The sequence below is a fragment of the Arabidopsis lyrata genome (assembly GCF_000004255.2).
Source record: "Arabidopsis lyrata subsp. lyrata unplaced genomic scaffold ARALYscaffold_3, whole genome shotgun sequence".
Taxonomy (NCBI): Eukaryota; Viridiplantae; Streptophyta; class Magnoliopsida; order Brassicales; family Brassicaceae; genus Arabidopsis; species Arabidopsis lyrata.
Genome location: NW_003302553.1, coordinates 2472688 through 2492786, shown reverse-complemented (window position 1 = coordinate 2492786; position 20099 = coordinate 2472688). Strand labels below are relative to the sequence as shown.

General features: G+C 39.9%; 7 protein-coding genes across 13 annotated transcripts in view; 3 read left to right on the top strand and 4 right to left on the bottom strand.

The window, feature by feature from the left end:
- The first annotated feature begins 1177 nt into the window (after window positions 1-1177).
- On the top strand, window positions 1178-3029 carry LOC9318526 (probable galacturonosyltransferase-like 4). Its single transcript, XM_021033861.1, has one exon. It carries the CDS (start codon window positions 1651-1653, stop codon window positions 2704-2706), a length of 1056 nt encoding a protein of 351 aa, XP_020889520.1. The 5' UTR covers window positions 1178-1650; the 3' UTR covers window positions 2707-3029.
- A 687-nt stretch (window positions 3030-3716) lies between these two features.
- Window positions 3717-7430, top strand: LOC110230535 (protein FAR1-RELATED SEQUENCE 7). 7 transcript variants are annotated; one of them, XR_002333654.1, is made up of 4 exons: window positions 3723-4024; window positions 4500-6844; window positions 7147-7222; window positions 7357-7424. XR_002333654.1 is itself a non-coding variant. In XM_021033859.1 (3 exons), the coding sequence occupies exons 1-3, from the start codon at window positions 4011-4013 to the stop codon at window positions 6832-6834; spliced, it is 2136 nt and encodes a 711-aa protein (XP_020889518.1). In that variant the 5' UTR covers window positions 3717-4010; the 3' UTR covers window positions 6835-7094. The 7 variants fall into 7 exon arrangements, 5 of the variants coding, with proteins under 5 accessions (XP_020889518.1, XP_020889516.1, XP_020889515.1 ...); XR_002333655.1 differs by having other exon boundaries at window positions 7134-7222; XM_021033859.1 differs by lacking the exons at window positions 7147-7222; window positions 7357-7424 and having other exon boundaries at window positions 3717-4024; window positions 4500-6559; window positions 6773-7094.
- Window positions 7431-7782: 352 nt separating this feature from the next.
- On the bottom strand, window positions 7783-9321 carry LOC9318525 (F-box/kelch-repeat protein At3g06240). The gene has a single exon (XM_002882412.2). The coding sequence runs from the start codon at window positions 9225-9227 to the stop codon at window positions 7983-7985; it is 1245 nt and encodes a 414-aa protein (XP_002882458.1). The 5' UTR covers window positions 9228-9321; the 3' UTR covers window positions 7783-7982.
- Window positions 9322-9426: 105 nt separating this feature from the next.
- Window positions 9427-10950, bottom strand: LOC9318524 (F-box/kelch-repeat protein At3g06240). The gene has a single exon (XM_021033860.1). It carries the CDS (start codon window positions 10901-10903, stop codon window positions 9596-9598), a length of 1308 nt encoding a protein of 435 aa, XP_020889519.1. The 5' UTR covers window positions 10904-10950; the 3' UTR covers window positions 9427-9595.
- A 99-nt stretch (window positions 10951-11049) lies between these two features.
- Window positions 11050-12998, bottom strand: LOC9320631 (mitogen-activated protein kinase kinase 8). The gene has a single exon (XM_002882410.2). It carries the CDS (start codon window positions 12693-12695, stop codon window positions 11742-11744), a length of 954 nt encoding a protein of 317 aa, XP_002882456.2. The 5' UTR covers window positions 12696-12998; the 3' UTR covers window positions 11050-11741.
- A 2063-nt stretch (window positions 12999-15061) lies between these two features.
- On the top strand, window positions 15062-16603 carry LOC9318523 (B3 domain-containing protein At3g06220). Its single transcript, XM_021032687.1, has 3 exons — window positions 15062-15359; window positions 15462-15546; window positions 15947-16603. The coding sequence occupies exons 2-3, from the start codon at window positions 15478-15480 to the stop codon at window positions 16400-16402; spliced, it is 525 nt and encodes a 174-aa protein (XP_020888346.1). The 5' UTR covers window positions 15062-15359; window positions 15462-15477; the 3' UTR covers window positions 16403-16603.
- Window positions 16604-16706: 103 nt separating this feature from the next.
- LOC9318522 overlaps window positions 16707-20099 on the bottom strand; it is a 3959-nt gene continuing 566 nt past the window's right edge. Inside the window, 6 exon segments of the mRNA XM_021032686.1 lie at window positions 16707-17256; window positions 17334-17576; window positions 17578-17625; window positions 17627-18257; window positions 18423-19079; window positions 19159-19619. Of these exon segments, the coding sequence (XP_020888345.1) occupies window positions 16825-17256; window positions 17334-17576; window positions 17578-17625; window positions 17627-18257; window positions 18423-19079; window positions 19159-19619 (2472 nt within the window). The 3' untranslated portion in view covers window positions 16707-16824.

The window sequence follows — 20099 nt, the reverse complement described above, 5'->3', positions numbered from 1 at the left end:
TCGTTTACTGCTCTGTGCAGCGGAGTCCAAACTCCATCGATTGTCCCCACCGCTATTCTTCCCTCTGTCCCCCCTGGAAGTCTTGTTGTCGTCATCAGATTCCTCGCTTTCGCCGTGAACTCCTGGGATTGGTTTGGTTTGGTTCAGCCTTGCGTGTCCTTATGTGACAGGTATGTTGCCTTCCCGTGTGCTCCGACTGCTGTAGGCATCTCGTGGGTTGGATTCGTCATGAACTGCGTGTGCACATGGATTCAGACCGGCTCTCTCCCCAACGGGCAGCCCCGACCCTCATGGGCTCTCCTTTCCATCTACATGACGTCGGAAGGTTTGGTATCTGTGACCCTTTGCTATGGGTTACATAGGCCTAGTAACAGCCTTCTGTTAGTTCCCAATTACCTCAGTATGAGGATTTATCAGTTTCAAGTACCTCATTATGAGGATGTGTTCAAATATGATCAAAACCTTGTTAGAATGGTTGTAAGGTCTCCTAAGGGATGGCACTTTGTTAGACAGCCTTTGGAAATTATTATTTCTGGTTTTGGTTTTGATTTGAAAAGTGCAGGTTCGAGAGAGAGCGTTGGCGTCCTTTCTGTTGTGGATGGTTTGTGTGCAGGACTAGGCTTCACGGAAGAGAACATCTGTGTCATAAAGTCCCAACTAATCCAGCCACCACCTCAGAAGATGGAAGTGTTCTTGAGCTTCTCGGAGGCAGCATGGATTCAATCCAAGATCTTCTGCGGGTTGGGCTGGTGTTTCAAGGACCCACTCAACGGAAAGATCCACCATGGATCTTTTTCAAGACCCTTTGTGCTCTCTGTTCTCGTAGCGGAAGCACTTGCTCTCAAGGCGGCTTTCATGGCGGCTTTAGCATTGGGTGTATCAAGGCTGGCTTGTATTTCGGATTGTCGGGAGCTTGTTCTTCTTTCCAATACCGGTGGCCATGCAAACGAACTAGATGGCATATTAGCGGATTTCGATCTCTTTCGTTCTATGTTTTTGTCTATGTTTGTTCATTTTGTTCCAAGGTCTGAAAACTATGGAACTGAGACTTTAGCAAATGCTAGCCTATTATCTTGTATTCTCTCCTCCATCGGTGGAGTTTGAGTTTTTTATTAATGTTATTTTGGTTTAAAAAAAAAAAAAAAAAAAGGAGAGTTTGTTACAGTATTCTAATTTTGGTACTTAAAAAAAAAAAAAAAAAAACTCGCCGACGCAATCAAGTAAAAAGAAATGACAGCAAAGCAAATTGATCAGACCAATTTTGTCCTAAAAATAAGCAATATTTTTTGTTTCCAAAAAAAAACATAAACCAGTTTCTAAGAATCTAAAGAAGAAGAAACAAAATCTAAAAATTCACTCCGGTTTCATTGGACAACAGACTTGTCTTGTTCCTATTTCAGAGGAAAAGGATTTTTTTTTGGAGACAAAGATTTGTGTGAGAAACAGTCCGAAGTTCAATCTCTTCCCCACATTTCGACTGCTAATAAAACAAGCCTCTCCCCAAATCCTTTATTCTAGCCTTTCCCTAACAATGGCTCTATTAACTATTCAATCTTTTTAATTTGTAATGATAAACCTTTTTTTTAAAAAAAATTAAAAAAAAAAAGTGAAAAAAATAATAAAAGAGTTTACCTGAGAATTAGGTTCAGGATGGCCTCAAGGAGCCTCTCCTATACACAACTCCTAGGCCTCCTGTCCTTTATCCTCCTCTTGGTCACACCCACCACTATGGCGGTTCGTGTTGGAGTCATTCTTCATAAGCCTTCTGCTCCAACTCTTCCTGTTTTCAGAGAAGCCCCGGCTTTTCGAAACGGTGATCAATGCGGAACCCGTGAGGCTGATCAGATTCATATCGCCATGACCCTCGACACAAACTACCTCCGTGGCACAATGGCTGCCGTTTTGTCTCTCCTTCAACATTCCACTTGCCCTGAAAACCTCTCTTTTCATTTCCTCTCCCTTCCTCATTTCGAAAACGACCTCTTCACCAGCATCAAATCAACCTTTCCTTACCTTAACTTCAAGATTTATCAGTTTGATCCAAACCTCGTCCGCAGTAAAATATCGAAATCCATCAGGCAAGCCCTCGACCAGCCTCTTAACTACGCGAGAATCTACCTCGCGGATATCATTCCTAGTAGCGTTGACAGGATCATCTACTTAGATTCGGACCTCGTTGTGGTAGATGACATAGAGAAGCTGTGGCATGTCGAGATGGAAGGTAAAGTGGTGGCTGCTCCCGAGTACTGCCACGCAAACTTCACCCATTATTTCACAAAAACTTTCTGGTCAGACCCGGTATTGGTGAAAGTTCTTGAAGGAAAACGCCCGTGTTATTTCAACACAGGGGTGATGGTTGTGGATGTAAACAAATGGAGGAAAGGAATGTATACACAGAAGGTAGAAGAATGGATGACAATTCAGAAGCAGAAGAGGATATACCATTTGGGATCATTGCCTCCGTTTCTGCTGATATTCGCCGGTGATATAAAAGCGGTTAATCATAGGTGGAACCAGCACGGCCTCGGAGGGGATAATTTCGAAGGAAGATGTAGAACGTTGCATCCGGGACCGATAAGTCTACTTCATTGGAGCGGAAAAGGGAAGCCATGGTTGAGACTAGATTCAAGGAAGCCTTGTATCGTTGATCATCTATGGGCTCCGTATGATCTGTACCGTTCATCAAGACATTCATTAGAAGAGTAGAGGCAAAAAAAAAACAAACATTAAACACATTACTCGTTACTAGGAGAGGAGAAGATACAAACAAAGCAGGGGTTATTTAGAGATCAAAGAGAGCCAAAAATGTTCATTACAAAGTGAAAAAGTGTAATGTTAACACATTGTTGTGCATTTGAGCTCAGAGTGTGTTTCATCACAAGAGATAGATGGTGTTATCATCATCATTTTTTTTCTCCTTTCTTCGTTTTTTTCCCCTCTCTTTGATTCAAACCTTTAGAATATTCCGCGTGTAATATACATAGGTACAAAAAAAAATGGAGGATTAAATTCATTCTTTTTCTTCTTAATTCAAATCTCTAGTATTTTCTGATACGCTACAATAAACACAGAATCGAATCTAGATTCTTTAGAAATCATCAAAATCGCAAAACTTTTTATCACAAACAAAAACGTTCCGACACAGAAACTAGCGACACTGTTTCGATTTCCGGTTACAGAGAGTGGCTGTCTGAAGTCAGTCTACATCAATCCAGAAAAACAAGAAGACAAGAACATTTACTAGAATTAAGGCGAGAGAGACATGACAATTCTGCAGGATTCTCCGACGAGCACGAGGAACCATTGGGAAAGATTCGAGCTCGCTCTGCAACAACAACAATGATGGCTCTTCTCTCTCTGCTCTGGCCGGTTTAGTTGGTCCACTGCGGTATAATGAACAAAAAAAAATTCAGTTAGGTTTAGTGGAATTCCCGACGACAAGCTTCCACCGCCGACCAATTTCCTCTCGTTCGAGCAACGAACCTAAGAAGATTGATTGACATATAGAGGAACCCTAGATTCTGATCTCCTCCGATTCGATTTGTATCTTCCGGTGAAGAATAAATGTGTTTCCTTTTTTAAAAATCTGTAAAATTTATAAGGAAAAAATGTGACTTTTTTTTTTAAAATTGAGTTGTTGAGACCATGTATGTCCTTTGGAAAGTTAATAAAAAAAAAAAAAAAACAGTCTTTTGTAAGGTAATGAAATTAGTTTATTACATCAAAATCTTAAATTTGGTCAATTGACGGATTAATAGAAAAAGGAGCCTTTTTGCTTTGCTTCTTCTCATTGTCTCCCTCTCTCTGTGTATCTCTGTCTATCTTCTTCTTCGTTTGAAGCCCTAAATTGTGTATTTTCTTTGCTGCAATCACGTCTACAAGGAGAATGGTGACGAGTCAAGAATTGAGAATCATAAGTGAAGTCTAATCGGCACATAAACTTGAAGCCTCCGAGCTGTCTCGCAATCTCCGTCGGGTTTTGCGTTTGCTTTCCTGATTCGGTCGCTTCTATGGACATTGAGAGGTAATCTTCGGAGGACAATCCATTCCTGATTTGTGTCTCGATTAGTTTTTTTTTCTTTGTTTCTCCTCAAATTTTTTCATTTCTTCTTCTGTTTTTTTAATAGCTTCAATTGAATTTAGATGTGGGTTTTGATTAACCTGCACACTTCACTAGTTTTCAGATTCTCTCTTCTCATTGTTTCTTCTTTAGGAGCTTTCCATTTTTGCATTTTATGGTTACATAAAAGAAGAAAGAATGTGAGGCTAATTAGAGATCTAAGCTTAGGTGTGAGATACATAATCTTTCAGTAGCAATATGTATTGGTTTTGCATTTACTGTTTCTGTGTCCAACATTTTATTTCTTCTCATTTCAGAATTTTCAATAGTACTCTCTGTTGTTACACACATGTCATAATTGTTCCCTAGAAGAATGTTTAGCATCATTGACATTGGTTGAATAGTAGATAACTGTCGTATACTTTTGGTTTTGATGCAGTGCAGATACTGAGCCTACCAGTTTAAACTGTGGGAACAACATGGTTGTCAAAGCTTATCCATTAGGAATGGTTGGGATTATCAATAACAATGGCATTGCTGAAGACGAAGGAGATTCTGGTGTTGAACCTTATGTTGGACTAGAGTTTGATACTCCAGAGGAAGCAAGGGACTTCTACAACTCTTATGCTACGCGGACGGGTTTTAAGGTTAGGACGGGTCAGTTGTATAGATCCAGGACCGATGGTACCGTTTCATCTAGGAGGTTTGTTTGCTCAAAGGAAGGTTTTCAGCTTAATTCAAGAACCGGGTGTCCTGCGTTTATCCGAGTTCAGAGACGAGATACTGGGAAGTGGGTTCTTGACCAGATTCAGAAAGAGCACAACCATGAGCTTGGAGGTCATATAGAGGAGACTACTCCTCGTCCTTCAGTACAACAGAGAGCACCGGCTCCCACGAAGCTAGGCACATCGGTTCCACATAGACCCAAGATGAAAGTTGTTGACGAGGCTGATAAAGGAAGGTCATGCCCTTCTGGTGTGATCTCTTTTAAGCGCTTCAAAGGAGCTGAAGAGAGTGATGGGCAAACACAGCCCAAGGCTACTGAACCGTATGCAGGGTTGGAGTTCAGCTCAGCTAATGAAGCGTGCCAGTTTTATCAAGCGTATGCAGAAGTTGTAGGTTTTAGAGTTCGGATAGGTCAGCTGTTTCGATCAAAGGTTGACGGATCGATCACCTCCAGAAGATTTGTTTGTTCGAAAGAGGGGTTTCAGCATCCTTCTAGAATGGGCTGTGGAGCTTACATGAGGATCAAAAGACAAGATTCTGGAGGTTGGATAGTCGATCGTCTCAATAAAGATCATAATCATGACCTTGAACCGGGAAAGAAGAATGCTGGTATGAAAAAGATAACAGAGGATGTGACAGGAGGGTTGGACTCTGTGGATCTTATTGAACTAAACGACTTCAGCAATCACATCAGTAAAACCAGAGAAAACACCATAGGTAAGGAATGGTATCCAGTGCTTCTCGACTATTTTCAGTCAAAACAGGCAGAAGACATGGGATTCTTTTACGCCATCGAGCTTGATAGTAATGGAAGCTGCATGAGCATTTTCTGGGCAGATAGTCGGTCAAGATTCGCCTGCAGTCAGTTTGGTGATGCTGTTGTCTTTGATACTTCATATAGAAAAGGAGAATACTCTGTTCCGTTTGCAACATTTATCGGTTTTAATCATCATAGGCAACCCGTGCTTCTCGGGGGTGCCTTAGTTGCTGATGAATCTAAAGAGGCTTTCTCATGGTTGTTTCAGACATGGCTTCGTGCCATGTCAGGCCGTCGTCCGAGATCTATTGTAGCTGATCAAGACTTGCCTATCCAACAAGCTGTGGCTCAAGTCTTTCCTGGGACTCATCACCGGTTCTCAGCGTGGCAAATAAGGTCCAAAGAACGAGAAAATCTCAGGTCGTTCCCGAATGAATTCAAGTATGAGTACGAGAAATGTTTATACCAGTCGCAGACAACGGTCGAGTTTGACACCATGTGGAGTGCTCTTGTAAACAAATACGGCCTTAGGGATAACATGTGGCTTAGAGAAATATATGAAAAGCGCGAGAATTGGGTACCGGCATTTCTAAGAGCCAGTTTCTTTGGTGGAATACCTGTAAACGGTGCCTTTGATCCGTTTTACAGCACTTCCCTTAATTCTCTAACGTCTCTTAGGGAGTTCATTTCACGGTATGAGCAAGGGCTCGAGCAGCGCCGTGAAGAGGAAAGAAAAGAAGATTTCAATTCTTATAACTTGCAGCCGTTTCTGCAGACGAAAGAACCCGTTGAAGAACAATGCAGAAGGTTGTACACGCTCACCATCTTCAGAATTTTCCAGAGCGAGCTTGCTCAGTCTTATAATTACCTCGGTTTAAAGACATATGAGGAGGGAGCCATCAGCAGATTTCTGGTGAGGAAATGTGGGAATGAGAACGAGAAGCACGCCGTGACATTCAGTGCATCGAATCTCAATGCAAGCTGCAGTTGTCAAATGTTTGAGTACGAAGGACTTCTCTGCAGACATATCTTGAAAGTTTTCAATCTCTTAGACATTCGAGAACTCCCATCTCGGTATATACTGCATCGCTGGACCAAGAACGCAGAGTTTGGGTTTGTACGCGATGTAGAGTCAGGCGTGACTTCTCAGGACCTTAAGGCCTTGATGATCTGGAGCCTGAGGGAAGCAGCTTCAAAGTATATAGAGTTTGGGACATCGTCTCTGGAGAAGTATAAGCTTGCATATGAGATCATGCGAGAGGGTGGGAAGAAACTGTGTTGGCAGAGATGAGAAAACCAAAGTAAGGTCATGTGTCCTGATTCTTTGTTTCTCGAGTTTAATCTAAAATATCTAAAATCTTCAAAAGCGTGCGTGGTAGCGAGGTTGTTTTCTGTTCTTGTCCATCATAGTTTCTCATTTGGGTTGTGTTGTTGCCTCATCGGCTGCAAACTATCCCTCTTTTCTGCTTCTTTATGAATAACATTGTTTCATTTATGTCTGAGCTCTTGGATCATTTTGCCATTAGATTCACTTTATAGTTTAGCTGTTAATGACGCTCGTGCTTCATATCATATAAATGATTGATCCAGTTTCTTGTAACAGATATGGTATATTGAATTTAGTGGAACAACTTCATTTGGTAGAGACTAGAGACTATATCTCCTTTGTCTAGGGAAAGGTAGAATATTTTCTAGCAAATAAATCGACATATTCTTATCTATATCAGAAATTTAAGAATGAGTTTGCTGTGAATCAGAGAAGCATCAATTGATTTCTTTATTTTCTTCAAGAGTTCCTATTCCTCTGTTACAGATTGAAAAACAACAAGAAGATGAAGCCTTATTCAAGAGTTCCTATTCCTCTGTTACAGTTGTATTCATTGCTAACCCTTTCCTTAACTTAAGTCATCAGAAAAGGCGGTGGTGGTGGTTGTCGATGTGGTGTGGCCAGTTGTATTCATTGATAAATCAGTTGGGTTTAATGACCGACATGTATGTTCTCTTGTCTTGTTCATGTTTGTTTCCTAAACATCCTAAGAAAGGGAAGAACCTACCAACTTAGAATTTTTGGAAGATTCAGGACGTTTTGGAAGTTCATATGAATCTAGTAGAAACTTAGGATGTCATGTAAAATCATTATCACAAAGAAAAAATCCATAAAAATTTGGGATCCGACAGTTCTTTCTTTTCTTCACTCTAGTATTTAACTTTTTGCAGCATGATTGTTTCAACAACATTACAGAGGAAATAAAACTTAAATTTTTCATTGACCATTCGTTAATTACATAATAAACCTAACAAGGCTTTAGCTTAAACACAATTAGTCATCTACGCCAAGTTGAGCCCATCCATCACTCAGTAGCTCGATCATATCAGACAGAATACTAGATAGTCTCTCTGAAGTTAACAATGCGCTAATGGGAGTGTTGGCTATATCTTTCAGAGAAAGCAGACATTTAGAGCAAGCAGACGTGCTCGGCTCGCTATGCCATAAGAGCTGGGTGCTATGAGGCTCTCGACGTATGTATCGGCCTCGAATCCAACACCGACCTTAAACCCGCGAATACTCATTCTCCTGGATGCATCAGTCTTGAAGTTGTACAACACCATGTCTCCATCAACGTCCAGAAGAACCTCATCATCGTTCTTAGTCGAACACTGTGGTCTCATCACCCAGTACGACAAGCTCATCCGCATTCTGCTCCATGATTTAGCTTCACCGTACTCATTCATTACCCATATATCATCGTGCTGCCCGTTGCAATGATTGACAACACACAGACGTCCATTGAGACATCCGACCATAAACTCTCCACGCTTATGGGAACAATCCTCAGCTTCATCAGGAAATGGCATCTCTCGAAACTCCTCGGTTGTAAGATCAAAGACTAGGATTACTCTATGGTCCTCATGACGAGTGAGCACCCAGTGAATCGCACCGTTGAAATGCACACCGCAAGTGTGGAAGGCATTGCTGCCTTTATAATTCAAAATGCAGATCCGTCTCCATGAGTTTGCCTTCAAGGAGTAGACACTAGCATCGAGAATATGTTGATTAGACACACTAGTAGCAACAAGCTTCACCACTTTGTAATCATGAGTATGATCATCGAAGCCAAATCCATAACTTCGGAAATTAAATGATTCTACAGGAGTATCAACAGGAGCTTCAGGTAATCTCTTGGAATCTCCGGTGGTTGGGTTAAACAAGAAAACTGGGACTTTTTTATATGAAGCACCAAGAGAGAGACACACTAAACCGTTGGAAGATCCAACGATCACGACCCAGCTTCTTCTATATGAATGTCTTCCTATCTGATCCATCATGCTCGGGTCGTCTTTAAGCGGATAATTGAGTTCCACAGCCGCTACTGATTCCCTACTTCCTTCACATCCGTCACCGATCCAATCCACATCCACCGAGTATAGATTATACGTAGACACGATCATCTTCCGGTGGTTCGATCGTTCGAGGTGACTCTTCACGAACCCTGGACTCGGCGATAAAGAGCATAACAGCTTCGACACGCACCTGCATTGCCCGATCGATTTGGTCGGTAATCGAAGAAGAATTTCCGTGATGATCTCATGAGGAAGGAAGAGCAATCCGGGTGAAGCTTCGTCGTTGGTCCGTTCTTCGCCGTCGTCATTTTCTCTCTGCTTTTCTCTGTTCGCCGCCTCCATTCTCGCTTTTATGAAACGTTAGCGTCTGATCTAATCACACAACTCTTTACTGTGATCTGAACCCTAAATGTTTCCCGGTTTATTTCGGTTGTTCAAAAAGATTTTAATCCCAATTTCCCGGTTAAATAGTCAGACCGGAGTTACTTTTTTTTAGTTTATAAGTTATTTGCTCCTCTATAAACCAGATAGAAGCCACTGATTTTTAAAACAACATTACATATGTATAGACAAGTACTGATTTAAATACAATTACACTCGATTTGCCATTCCGCAGTATTACAGTGTGAATACTAGATTATATGTTTCTGAACTAAAACATTGCTAATCCGAATGTCGGTTTATTATATTCTTAGAGAAAGCAGACTTTCTCAGGTCACTATACCATAAGAGTTGGGTGATATGAGGCTCTCTACGTATGTATTTGCCTCGAATCCGTCACTAAGCTTAACCCCGCGAATTCCCAGATTACTCGATGCATTGGTTTCAAAGTTGTACAACACCATGTCTCCATCAAGCTCTAGAAGAACCTCTTCATCCTTCTTAGTCGAACAAAGCGGTTTCATCGACCTATACAACAAGTTGATCCGAATTCGGCTCCATGATTTAACTTCACCGTACTCACTCATCACCCATATATCATCGTGCACCTCGTAGCAACTATTGACCACACAGAGACGTCCATTGAGACTTCCGACCACAAAGTTGCTAAACCTATGGTGACAATCTTCAGCTTCAACAGGCAATGGCATCTCTCGAAACTCCTCGGTTTGAATATCAAATGCTACGACCACTCTTTGGCCGTGGCTAATCTCTGCGAAAACCCAGTGAATCGCACCGTTGAAATGTACACCGGACGTGTAGAAGCCATCGTTGTGTTCATAATTCAAATTGCAGATCCGTCTCCATGAGTCTGCCTTCAAGGAATAGACACTAGCATCGAGAATATCGTCACTGGTAGCAACAAGCTTCACCACTTTGTAATCATCAGTGAGATCATCGAAACCAAATCCATAAGTTTGGAAATTATCTCTTCCGTATTCTACAGATTTGGGACGCAAAGTTTCAGGTAATCTCTTGGAATCTCCGGTGGTTGGATTATACAAGATAACAGCTCCTTCACCAGGAGAGATACACACTAAACCATTGGAAGATCCAACGATCTCAACCCAGTTTCTTCGATACGATTTCGCATTCAGCTTAAGCATCACACGACGATCATCGTCGTCAACCTCAGATCCACCATCGTACAGATGCTCTCTCACGTAATTCCTAATCATCTCAGAGAAAATGCTTGGATCGTCTTTAAGAGGATAATTGAGTTCCACAGCCGCTAAATCCCTAATTCCGTCACGGATTGAATTGAAATCTAAAGAGTATAGATTATGTGAAGACACGATGAGCTTACGGTGGAGCGATTTTACGGCGTCGTTTCGAAGGATCAGATCGAGGTGATTCTTCGCGAATCCTGGATCCGAAGACAGAGAGTAAAATAGCTTTGATACGCACCTGAATCGCCCGATCGATTTGGCTGGTAATCGGAGAAGAATTTCTGTAATGATCTCTGGAGGAAGGACGAGTGATTCCGGTGAAGCTTCTTCGCCGTCGTCATCTTCTCTCCGTCTTTCTTTCTTCGTCGCTTTCATTATCGCTTCCCACAGCAACTGGATCGCATCCATTCGATCGTTAGCGTCTGGCAGCTTCTCTGCTATGACCCGACACCTTAATTTAGCCCGGTAACACTGGATCCGGGTCTAATTTCGGTTGTCTTAATTCAATCCCAATTTCCCGGTTAAACGGTTATATAGTCAAACCGGGTGATAACGACTATAAAAGAGTTTGAGTTATTTGCTCCCTATACAAAACAAATTCAAGCTAATAAACTTTTGTAAATTTTCTCTTTAAATTAATTATTAGATATAACTTGCTGATGTACATTGATTTGGATTTTTCAATAAGATATACAAAATCAACTTATTCTGATTTGATTTGAAAAATTCAATCCAAATTTTTGTCTGGTTATAGGGCAATTTTACTTTTCCAACATTTGAATCTTGATCCTAATGGTTCCCAAAGGTGATCACAAACATCAATTATCATCATGTGTTAATGTGGAAGGAACATAACCTGAACGGGTATGAGTTAGATAGAACATATAGGAAATTTGTGACTAGTTATTTTCTATTATTACATTAATCTTGTACACTCTCATGTTTACTTTCACCCTCTTCCTGTCTCGATTTTTCGTTTGTAACATATATGATCAAGATCTAGCTTGCGAAATCGTAAACGACACAAAGAATTTAACGAGTTCAGATCTCCAATGTGGAGATCCTACATCTCGCCGGGAGTTTTTACTCCCGGAAATCCACTAATGTCATCATCTTCATCTCCTTTACAAGTGGTACACCAAGATCTTTGAGTCAAACCTGGTGTATCTTTTGATCTCTCTTTGGATCACTCAGAGTCTAATGTTTTCATTATCCAAATACAATATCTTGGGAGATAGCCCTAACCCTAATCTTGGTGGAGAAGAAAAGGGTGGTTGAGAAGCTGTGAAGCTGTCCATCTCTCGCTCGCTTTCTTGCGTAAACAGCAGTCGATGAAACTCTTCAACTCGATAGAGCATTCTTCAGGGGCTTTCGGTGGTTCTCCAAAGCACACGGCGCATATTATCGCGGCCTGGTCTGGTTTCTGTCCTTGAGGAAGCATCGGGTAGTAACCCACCAAGATCTCGAGCATCGTAAGCCCAAAACTCCATATATCTCCGGCGTAAACGTTTGATTTGTCTTCTTCTGTAACACCATCAGCTTCACTATCGAGTCTCTCAGGACTCATGTAGGCGTACGTGCCGACGAACGAGTTGCACTTGTTGAAAGACTTGACCACGATCTTGCTCACTCCAAAGTCAGTGATTTTGACTTCTTCTTTCGAGCTACGTAGCAGGTTCGCTGGCTTAATATCTCTATGTACGATCTTGTGCTCGTGCAAGTAGTTTAACCCTTCCAAAACCTGACGAGCCATCAAAGCTAGTTGGTTCTCTGAAACACCGCTTAGAGACTCGAGCGTACCAAGATCCATGTATTCCATTAGAATAGATACTTCTCCGGAAGGATTCTGGAAGATGTCGTGACACTTTACGACGTAAGGAGAGTTGACTACGCGAAGGATTTCGATCTCGCGGCAGGGGGAAGTAGAATCCATGTTTTCTTTTACTTTCTTCAACGCATAGATCTCTGAGGTTGTCTTGTCTTTAACTTTGAATACGGTTCCTCCGTTTCCACTGCCTAGAACATTGATTCTGTCCAAATTAGCTACAGAAAAACTGTTGCTTGCGCAGGAAGAAACTGTTGCAGAGGCTTTTGTAGCGGCTACGATGGGGAGGCGGCAAGGGGGGATAGTAGTAGGAGCTTGTATAGGAGACAGCTTGAGATTAAGAAATCGATGATCTCTAACTCTAACCATAACCATCGTGTTGTTGTTGAATGATCGATCTTCAAGAGCTTAGGTTTTTTTTTTTTTTTTTTTTTTTGAGAGTATAGGCTTTGTATCGAACAAGCAGTATTGATTAATATAGGAGGAATCCACAATTTTTTCTGAAATTCTATATTTTCATGATTTAGTTTACATGTCAAATTGGTTTTGGATCGATCTGATACGCATAATATTATCATTTCATTTCCCAAAATCTCAAATCACGTAAAAGATTTAAAAGTTTGTTGTGATTTGTTTGTTTATTTATTTTTTTATATAAAAAATAATTGAAGATATTATAATTTGTAAACAAATTTTGGATTTTTGGATCCTGCACCATGATCTCGTTATACCGTATGTATATATAAAAATAAAATAAAAAGTAAATAAGCTCTTTACGTGGAGAATGTTTAACTCTGATTATTAATTAAATGGCTTATAGATAAGCCTTTTAAAAACCAGAAATCCTACAAAAACTTTAAACTACATAAAAATGATACTTCCATGAATAAGACTTTCATTAACTACAAACTTGAATATTCCCTCAAGCTTATAATTAAGCTGGCTTTCTCTCCTTTATAATACTGTTTTTATTTAGGAAAAATCATTGCTAACTACACGAATTATACGCCAACACATCACCACACATACAGACTATTTTAATGTTTCGCTAACTACACAAACTATTGGTATTACATACGGACATCTCTGAACTATCATCGGTTATGTGTGCAACACCATAACCATTATTTCCAAATAATATAAATGTCTTGTTAACTACACGAAGTATTTTCTTTTTTTGTCAACTACACGAAGTATTTTCATCAATTTTTTTTTTAAAACTAATAAGTTAAATAAAACTATATAATATATCAATTTAAATTATAATGCACACATATATCAATGTAAATTATAATTTAATTAAGTGACACTTTTAAAAATTTAGTTAAATTAATTTCATATAAAATATATGTGTGCATTAAAAAATAGTTAATTAATTTAACTTAAAATTATAAGGGATACTGCATGTGTTGGGGTCGGATCCCACACATTTTTGGTAGGATCCACTTGGATCTGTCCACGTCATTATTACATAATAATCCTCTTGGAGTTAAATATATTTTATTATGAGAATCAAGCTTGACCAGTCGGGAGTTCGATTCGGTTTACTAAAAGAGTTCGATCTTTACCAGTACGGAGTTCGCTCTTATTCAACATACAGTTCGCATAGAGAAAGGCCGAAGCGAGGAGAATATTGTTCGAGGTTCGCGGCAGTGTCAAGACGCGGGAGTTCGGAGTCAACAAGAAAGAGTTCGGAAGATCCGCGCGAAGTCCAAGATAGTTCAAATTCAAGTCGTTTCGGTCAAAATGTAACTTATATGATTAATGCGGATCAATGCGATTATGAGCAGTAAATGACCGCATTAATCATGTTTTTCTCTATAAAAACAACCTCAAACGCATGTGTTTGAGGGGAGAGGCGACTGACTATTCATTACTTCTGAGCAATACAATATATTTTTCTCTCTTTACTATCTTTCGCAAGGCATTTTGTACTTCGTCTTTATCAATTTTTCTTCATTTCTTTTCTTGGTTGATTTCCCTTTCAAATTCTCATATTCATTTCCTGATTTTACAAGAGTTTTTCTCCACAAAAATACTTAAAGATAACCGAGTGTGAATCCTACATCCACAATATGTAGAATTTAAACTTTAAAAGTTATAATGCATATATATAATTAACAATAGTGTATTATTTACTTTTAGTTATTTTTTCATTTTGTAATTTAGTTTTTAAAAAATGATGGAAATATTTCGTGTAGTTAACAATACATTTATAAAAATTTTAACAATTTAATATAATAAATATTAAATTAGTTAAATTAATTTAACTTAAAATTATAATGCATTAAAAGTTATAATATATATATATATAAAATTTATAATAGCGTAATATTTACTTTTTAGTTATTTTTTTTATTTTTTAATTACTTTTAAAAAAAAAATTGATAGAAAATACATCGTGTAGTTGACAAAAAAAAGAAATACTTCGTGTAGTTAACAAGACATTTATATTATCTGAAAATGATAGTTATGGTGTTGCACACATAACCGATGATAGTTCAGGGGTGTCCGTATGTAATACTAGTAGTTCGTATAGTTAGCAAGATATTAAAATAGTCTGCATGTGTGGTGATGTGTTGGCGTATAGTTCGTGTAGCTAGCAATGATTTTTCCTTTTATTTATGAAAACCCTTAAACAAAAAAAACAAAAGTTGAATATTCCCCCCCCCCCCCCCCCCCCAAAAAAAGTTAAAGAAAAGATTGGACAAAAGAGTGCAGAGAGATTTGAAGTACAGAAGAGGAGATGGTTTTTCCACTTTGGTGTCATTGAGTCATCCTTTCATTTACTGCTATCATTGACTGTAATATAGTAAAACTTATGGGGTTGTTTTGAAAATTAATTGGGGTCAAATGGTAAATAAAGTAAAGATGAATTAACCCAACAGTCCAACACCACCTCACCTCTCTATACTCTCTATGTCTCACTCACTCTCTCACTCAAGTTAATTTTCTCCGGTGATCCAAATCCTGATTCAGTCTCTGGACTTGTTCTTTCTTCTTATTGACACTTTTCGTCTAGATTAGCTCAACTTCTTGGTAATAATTTCTTCTCTTTTTTCTCAGTTTCTCTTAAAAATTATACCTTTCATACTTTACATAATTCGTCTGCTCTATCTCTTTCCTCATACACACACACAGGGTTCCTGCAACTTCCATGGCTTCCGGTGATGTACTTCCTCGTTTCTACACTGTCTTTCTTTCCAATGTCAGTTCCAACTCTTTGGTAAGACTTTTCTCTTGATTTTTAGTTTGTCTCTGAAAAAATTAGGTTAAGTGGCTGAGTTGGTTTCTAGGAAAAATCTATTGGCTTTATATGTTAAGTCTTGGTGTGAGTAATTTACCTCTGAAACAACAACACTCGTATGTTTTACCTCTCTTTTAAATGTTTAAAGATTTCAAGTTTTTCACCAACTTAGGTACTATAGAGTTGAATTTCTCAAGTTTTCTCCAATGTGTAAGATTCAAATTAAAAACAGAGGTTTTGCTTTAAACAAGAATCATATACAAATCCCTAGATGGAAAAATTTGCCCATAGCTGCAGAAAAAGCCTCTCGTTTATGTTGTTTTCCTTCTCATTCATTTCTACAGTTTTAACTTGTGTTACATTTTTTTGTGTTGAGAAGCTGATACCAAGGGTTTACTACGAACATTTACCGCGTTGGTTGCCCAAAACAGCGATTCTCACGGGAACTGGTGGAAGATTTTGGAAAGTAGCAATGATGAGCAAGCGAGAGCAAGTGTATTTTGAACAAGGCTGGGGAAATTTTGTGGCGGATAACGATCTAAAAGATGGAGAGTTCTTGACGTTTGTGTTTGATGGGCACAAAAGTTATGAAGTTAGTATCTATGGTCGCGGAGAATGCAAAGAGACACGAGCAGTCATTCAAGTTGAAGAGATCTCTGATGAGACAGAAAGTGACAACGATTCTCTTGGTAGCCTTGTTGACGTAACACCCATGCCAGTGGAAGAGAACTCTGATGATACAGAAGGTGACAATGATTCTGGTGATAGCGTTGTTGACGTAACACCCATGCCAGTGGAAGAGATAAGTGATGCGAGTGAGAATGACTCTTCTTGAGGTTATAAGAAACATTGTCCTTAAATCATCTGATTGATGCTGAACTATTCGTATGTTTAATTAACTTGTCTTCTGTGGACATGACTTCTCTTGTATCACTTCATCCCTCTAGTAGTTTTCGGCATTGTTAGGATTATAAACTCTGTTTGAATCTGAGAAATTGCACAATTGCGAGAACATTGAACAATGGTTTTTAACGAAGAGCACTATTACGAGAGAAGTGTATCTTTCTTTACAAGGTATATGTATATACGGATGGAATTTGAGATCTATCTCTAATTTGAACTTTGAGAAACTTTTTAAATGATTGTAAAATTAAACGATATATTTCATGATTAGCACACTTTTCTTACAAAATAATTAGGTATTAGTTAAAACTTTGAAGCAGAGAGCTCTAAGTTTCTCAAGAGGAAGATGAAAACTTATGATTGTTCATCCTCAAGCATTTTTAAAGCCAGTTCAGCTAACCAATGAACCGTTCTGCTCTGTCGGCTCACTCCAACCGTGCCAGAGAAAACATCGAAGTTCTCAAGCTCAGCCGTTGTTTCCAGAACCTTCACGAGCTCTTTCTCCATACCCAAATCTTTGAACATCCCAACGTTCTCCACATCATCTTCCATCATCCATATCGCAAGCTCTATCACAAACCTCCTGATTCTTGGAACCTTGATTGCTGGCTTGTCATGCTTTTTCAGAATCGATACCAGTGTGTTCGCAAGTTCTAGCTTTTTGATCCCTGAATCCGTCAGAACAATATTTGCTTCTTCTGAACTCATGAATTTAAACACTTGTGCTGCTAATCCTAGCATCACCTCCAGTAATTTGTTGTCACCTGATGTTATTGACTTCAACACCTGCAAGAAAACAGAAGAAGTTTTAATCTTTTGGGAGGGTTCAGGGCATATTTGTACCGACAGACAGACATACTCACCGTAGGCGCTGCTGTTTTAATGAATCTCAGGTCGAGAAAGCTTTCATGTCCAGAATATATGCACAAGTTTCTCAACACTCTCGCTGCATTGACACGGATCAAAGGAACTTCAAGTGCATCCACGAGTCTTCCAAAGACTCCGAGCTTTAGAATTTGGATGCAGTTGCTTCTGCTCTCCAAAGCAAGCATCCCTATAGCTTCACCTGCAGCGATTCTGACCCGGTTTTCACTCTCATCTCCATGTGGTTTTTCTTTTCAAGAAGATGGTGAACAGCTCTTTCAAGACACCTCCAGGTAACGCCAATTCTCTCCCGCGCATCAGTCTCAAGCGCGAGGAAGCTCAGAATCTCGATCCCGAGTTTCTGCAATTTTGGGTATCTCACTCCATGGCGCAATACGTCTCTCAAGTTACTGACTGTGAAGACAATTTCTGAGATCTCCCTCCTGAGACATTTCCCGGTGTTGCCGCTTGTGCTTACTAACATTTTCACTAGCTGCAGCGACCGTTTCACTGTCAGGACTTGTGACAGAACCATATCTGCGTTCTCATCCTTCAAGAGTGTTGCGTCTGTGTGTGTAAAGTCAATGATCTTAGGGAGAAGCCCTCTCGTGTTGCCGATTTTCCCACAGTTGTCATGATCTCTGGATAATTTCTTTAGAATCAAGAGGCCCAAATTGTTGAACCTCCAGAAATCGTAGTGTAGATGATGGTCGTGGAAGATTTTCTTCTCTCCAATCTCGTCAGGAGCTTCCCCTAAAGATCTTGTGTTCTGTAACAGTGATGAAATCGACTCCATCGCACCAGAGATTCCGGCAACTCTGAGAGAGTTCTGCTTTTTGCCAGCGAGTTTTGAGAGTATCTCAGCCGCTGATCTTCTAATCTCTTCTTCTTGCAGATCTTTCCAGTTCAACATCTCCACCAACCTGGACAAGAACAAAAAACAAATCGATATTTTATGAAAAAGGATTAGATATATGTACCACAGCACATTTATAGAAAGAATAAGATCAGCTTTGTTTCTGTTTCTGCAATCTCAATATGATTAAGTTCTCTACAAATCTAGCATCGTAACTTTGTAAAGAACAAACCTTTCAATGACAGGTAAGTTGATTCCGATCTTCTCAAGTGTATCCTCTGCGAACCGCTCATTTACAGCAAACTGCCTGAGAATCCTCACTCCGATGAGCTGTTCATCGGAGCAGTTTGAGCCCAAGAGATCCATAGCAAAGCTCACCATATCCATCTTCACACCATCAAAGATACTCCCATTGACAGACTTCGAGTAAGCATCATAGAAGAATCTCTTGATAGAGACCATTCCACTAACTCCAAACCCACACTCTCTAGTCACATTCTCAAGCAAATTACACACACTGACCTCCCACTCCCAGTAAGCTTTCTCCGCAAGAAACAACAACGCCTCGGCAAGCGCAAGCGAGTAGAAGATGCTGAGAGCGGCTTGTCTGTTCCTTTTGTCCAAGTCTCCATCTTGAACATCTCCGTAGTTGTGCATTACGAGCTTGTAAGAAGACAGAGCCACACAAGCACTCGCTGACAAAAGCTGGAGCCAGTAGAGAAGCCGGCTCACGTAGCTGGAGATGTAAAGCCATCTCGCATATGGAAGAAGAGGAACTTCTGAGTTCTTCCATGTCAGAGTTGTTTGACGATCAAAGGTCTCTTGTCGTCCGATTCTCGTCGTCGCTTCTCTCAATCCATTATCGAGGATCGGCTTAAAGATCCCTTCGCTGCAGAGAAACTCAAATGTTAACCCTAAATTGAATCGATTCCAATTCGATTAAGCAAGAGAGAAGAGAGTATCGTAACCTGATTCGTTTAAGATTTCTGAGAAGTGAAATTGAGCTTGATTGGATCACGCGGAAGCTACTGATTCCGACGCCGGATACAGTCCACGTGGCATGGTGCTGCCACTCGAGCTCGTGGCTTCTGCTGAAGATTCGAGTGCCTTCGATGAGGAGAATGATGGTGATGAACCAAAAATCGGATTTTTCGAGTGTGATCGCGAATCCGCCGAGAAGAACCACCGTGGCCCAAATGAAACCTAGGGTTCCGAGATTAGTGGCGATTTTCTCTATGATTGCGAGGCGGAGAGCGAAGAGTGTGAGCTTCTGCTCCGGCGCGGGTGATGTTGGTCTGTGAAACGCGATCGCGGAGGAATTAGACACTGCGTCTGCGGTTTCGCCGCTGTCTCCTTCGACGCTGTTTCTATAATCCAAAACGGTGTCGCTTGAGCCTCGTGCTTCTTCCAATTTTTGGAGCTCCAACACCTATTTGAAATGAAAATTAATTATTTTTCCCCAAATAATTTTTCAAAGTTTTAAAATTCGATGTTTCCGTTTTACATTTGTTAAACACATGTATAAATTCGAGGTTTTTTAACCACACTTTTGGCTATTGTATGACTTAGAAATTAGAATGAAGATTTATAATGAAACAATATTAATATTTGCAAAAAACTTTCGAAATTTTATTGTTTTCTTAATTCTCATTTATAAGAAATTTATTGAAGTTAGAGAGGGTTCACTATCGACATTTCAAATTATGGTGAAAATTTACTTTCAATTACATATGGAATTACAGGAAAAACGGTCTATTTCCCCCCGAGAACTATCGTATCACGCCAGATAGAGCCCGTTCTTTGACCTCTGTCTATATGTCCATGAAACGGAAGTTAACATTAAACTCGGGATGCTCTAGAGTGACCTGCAGCATGCAGCTGCCTGCCGTCTCTCCTATCTTTTCCTCCC

Coding starts and splice junctions, on each gene's coding strand:
- LOC9318526 (XM_021033861.1), top strand. CDS start 1,651: ATGGCCTCAAGGAGCCTCTCCTATACACAACTCCTAGGCCTCCTGTCC.
- LOC9318525 (XM_002882412.2), bottom strand. CDS start 9,227: ATGGAGGCGGCGAACAGAGAAAAGCAGAGAGAAAATGACGACGGCGAA.
- LOC9318524 (XM_021033860.1), bottom strand. CDS start 10,903: ATGGATGCGATCCAGTTGCTGTGGGAAGCGATAATGAAAGCGACGAAG.
- LOC9320631 (XM_002882410.2), bottom strand. CDS start 12,695: ATGGTTATGGTTAGAGTTAGAGATCATCGATTTCTTAATCTCAAGCTG.
- LOC9318523 (XM_021032687.1), top strand. CDS start 15,478: ATGGCTTCCGGTGATGTACTTCCTCGTTTCTACACTGTCTTTCTTTCC. Junction 15,547..15,946: donor ATGTCAGTTCCAACTCTTTG/GTAAGACTTTTC, acceptor TGTGTTGAGAAG/CTGATACCAAGGGTTTACTA.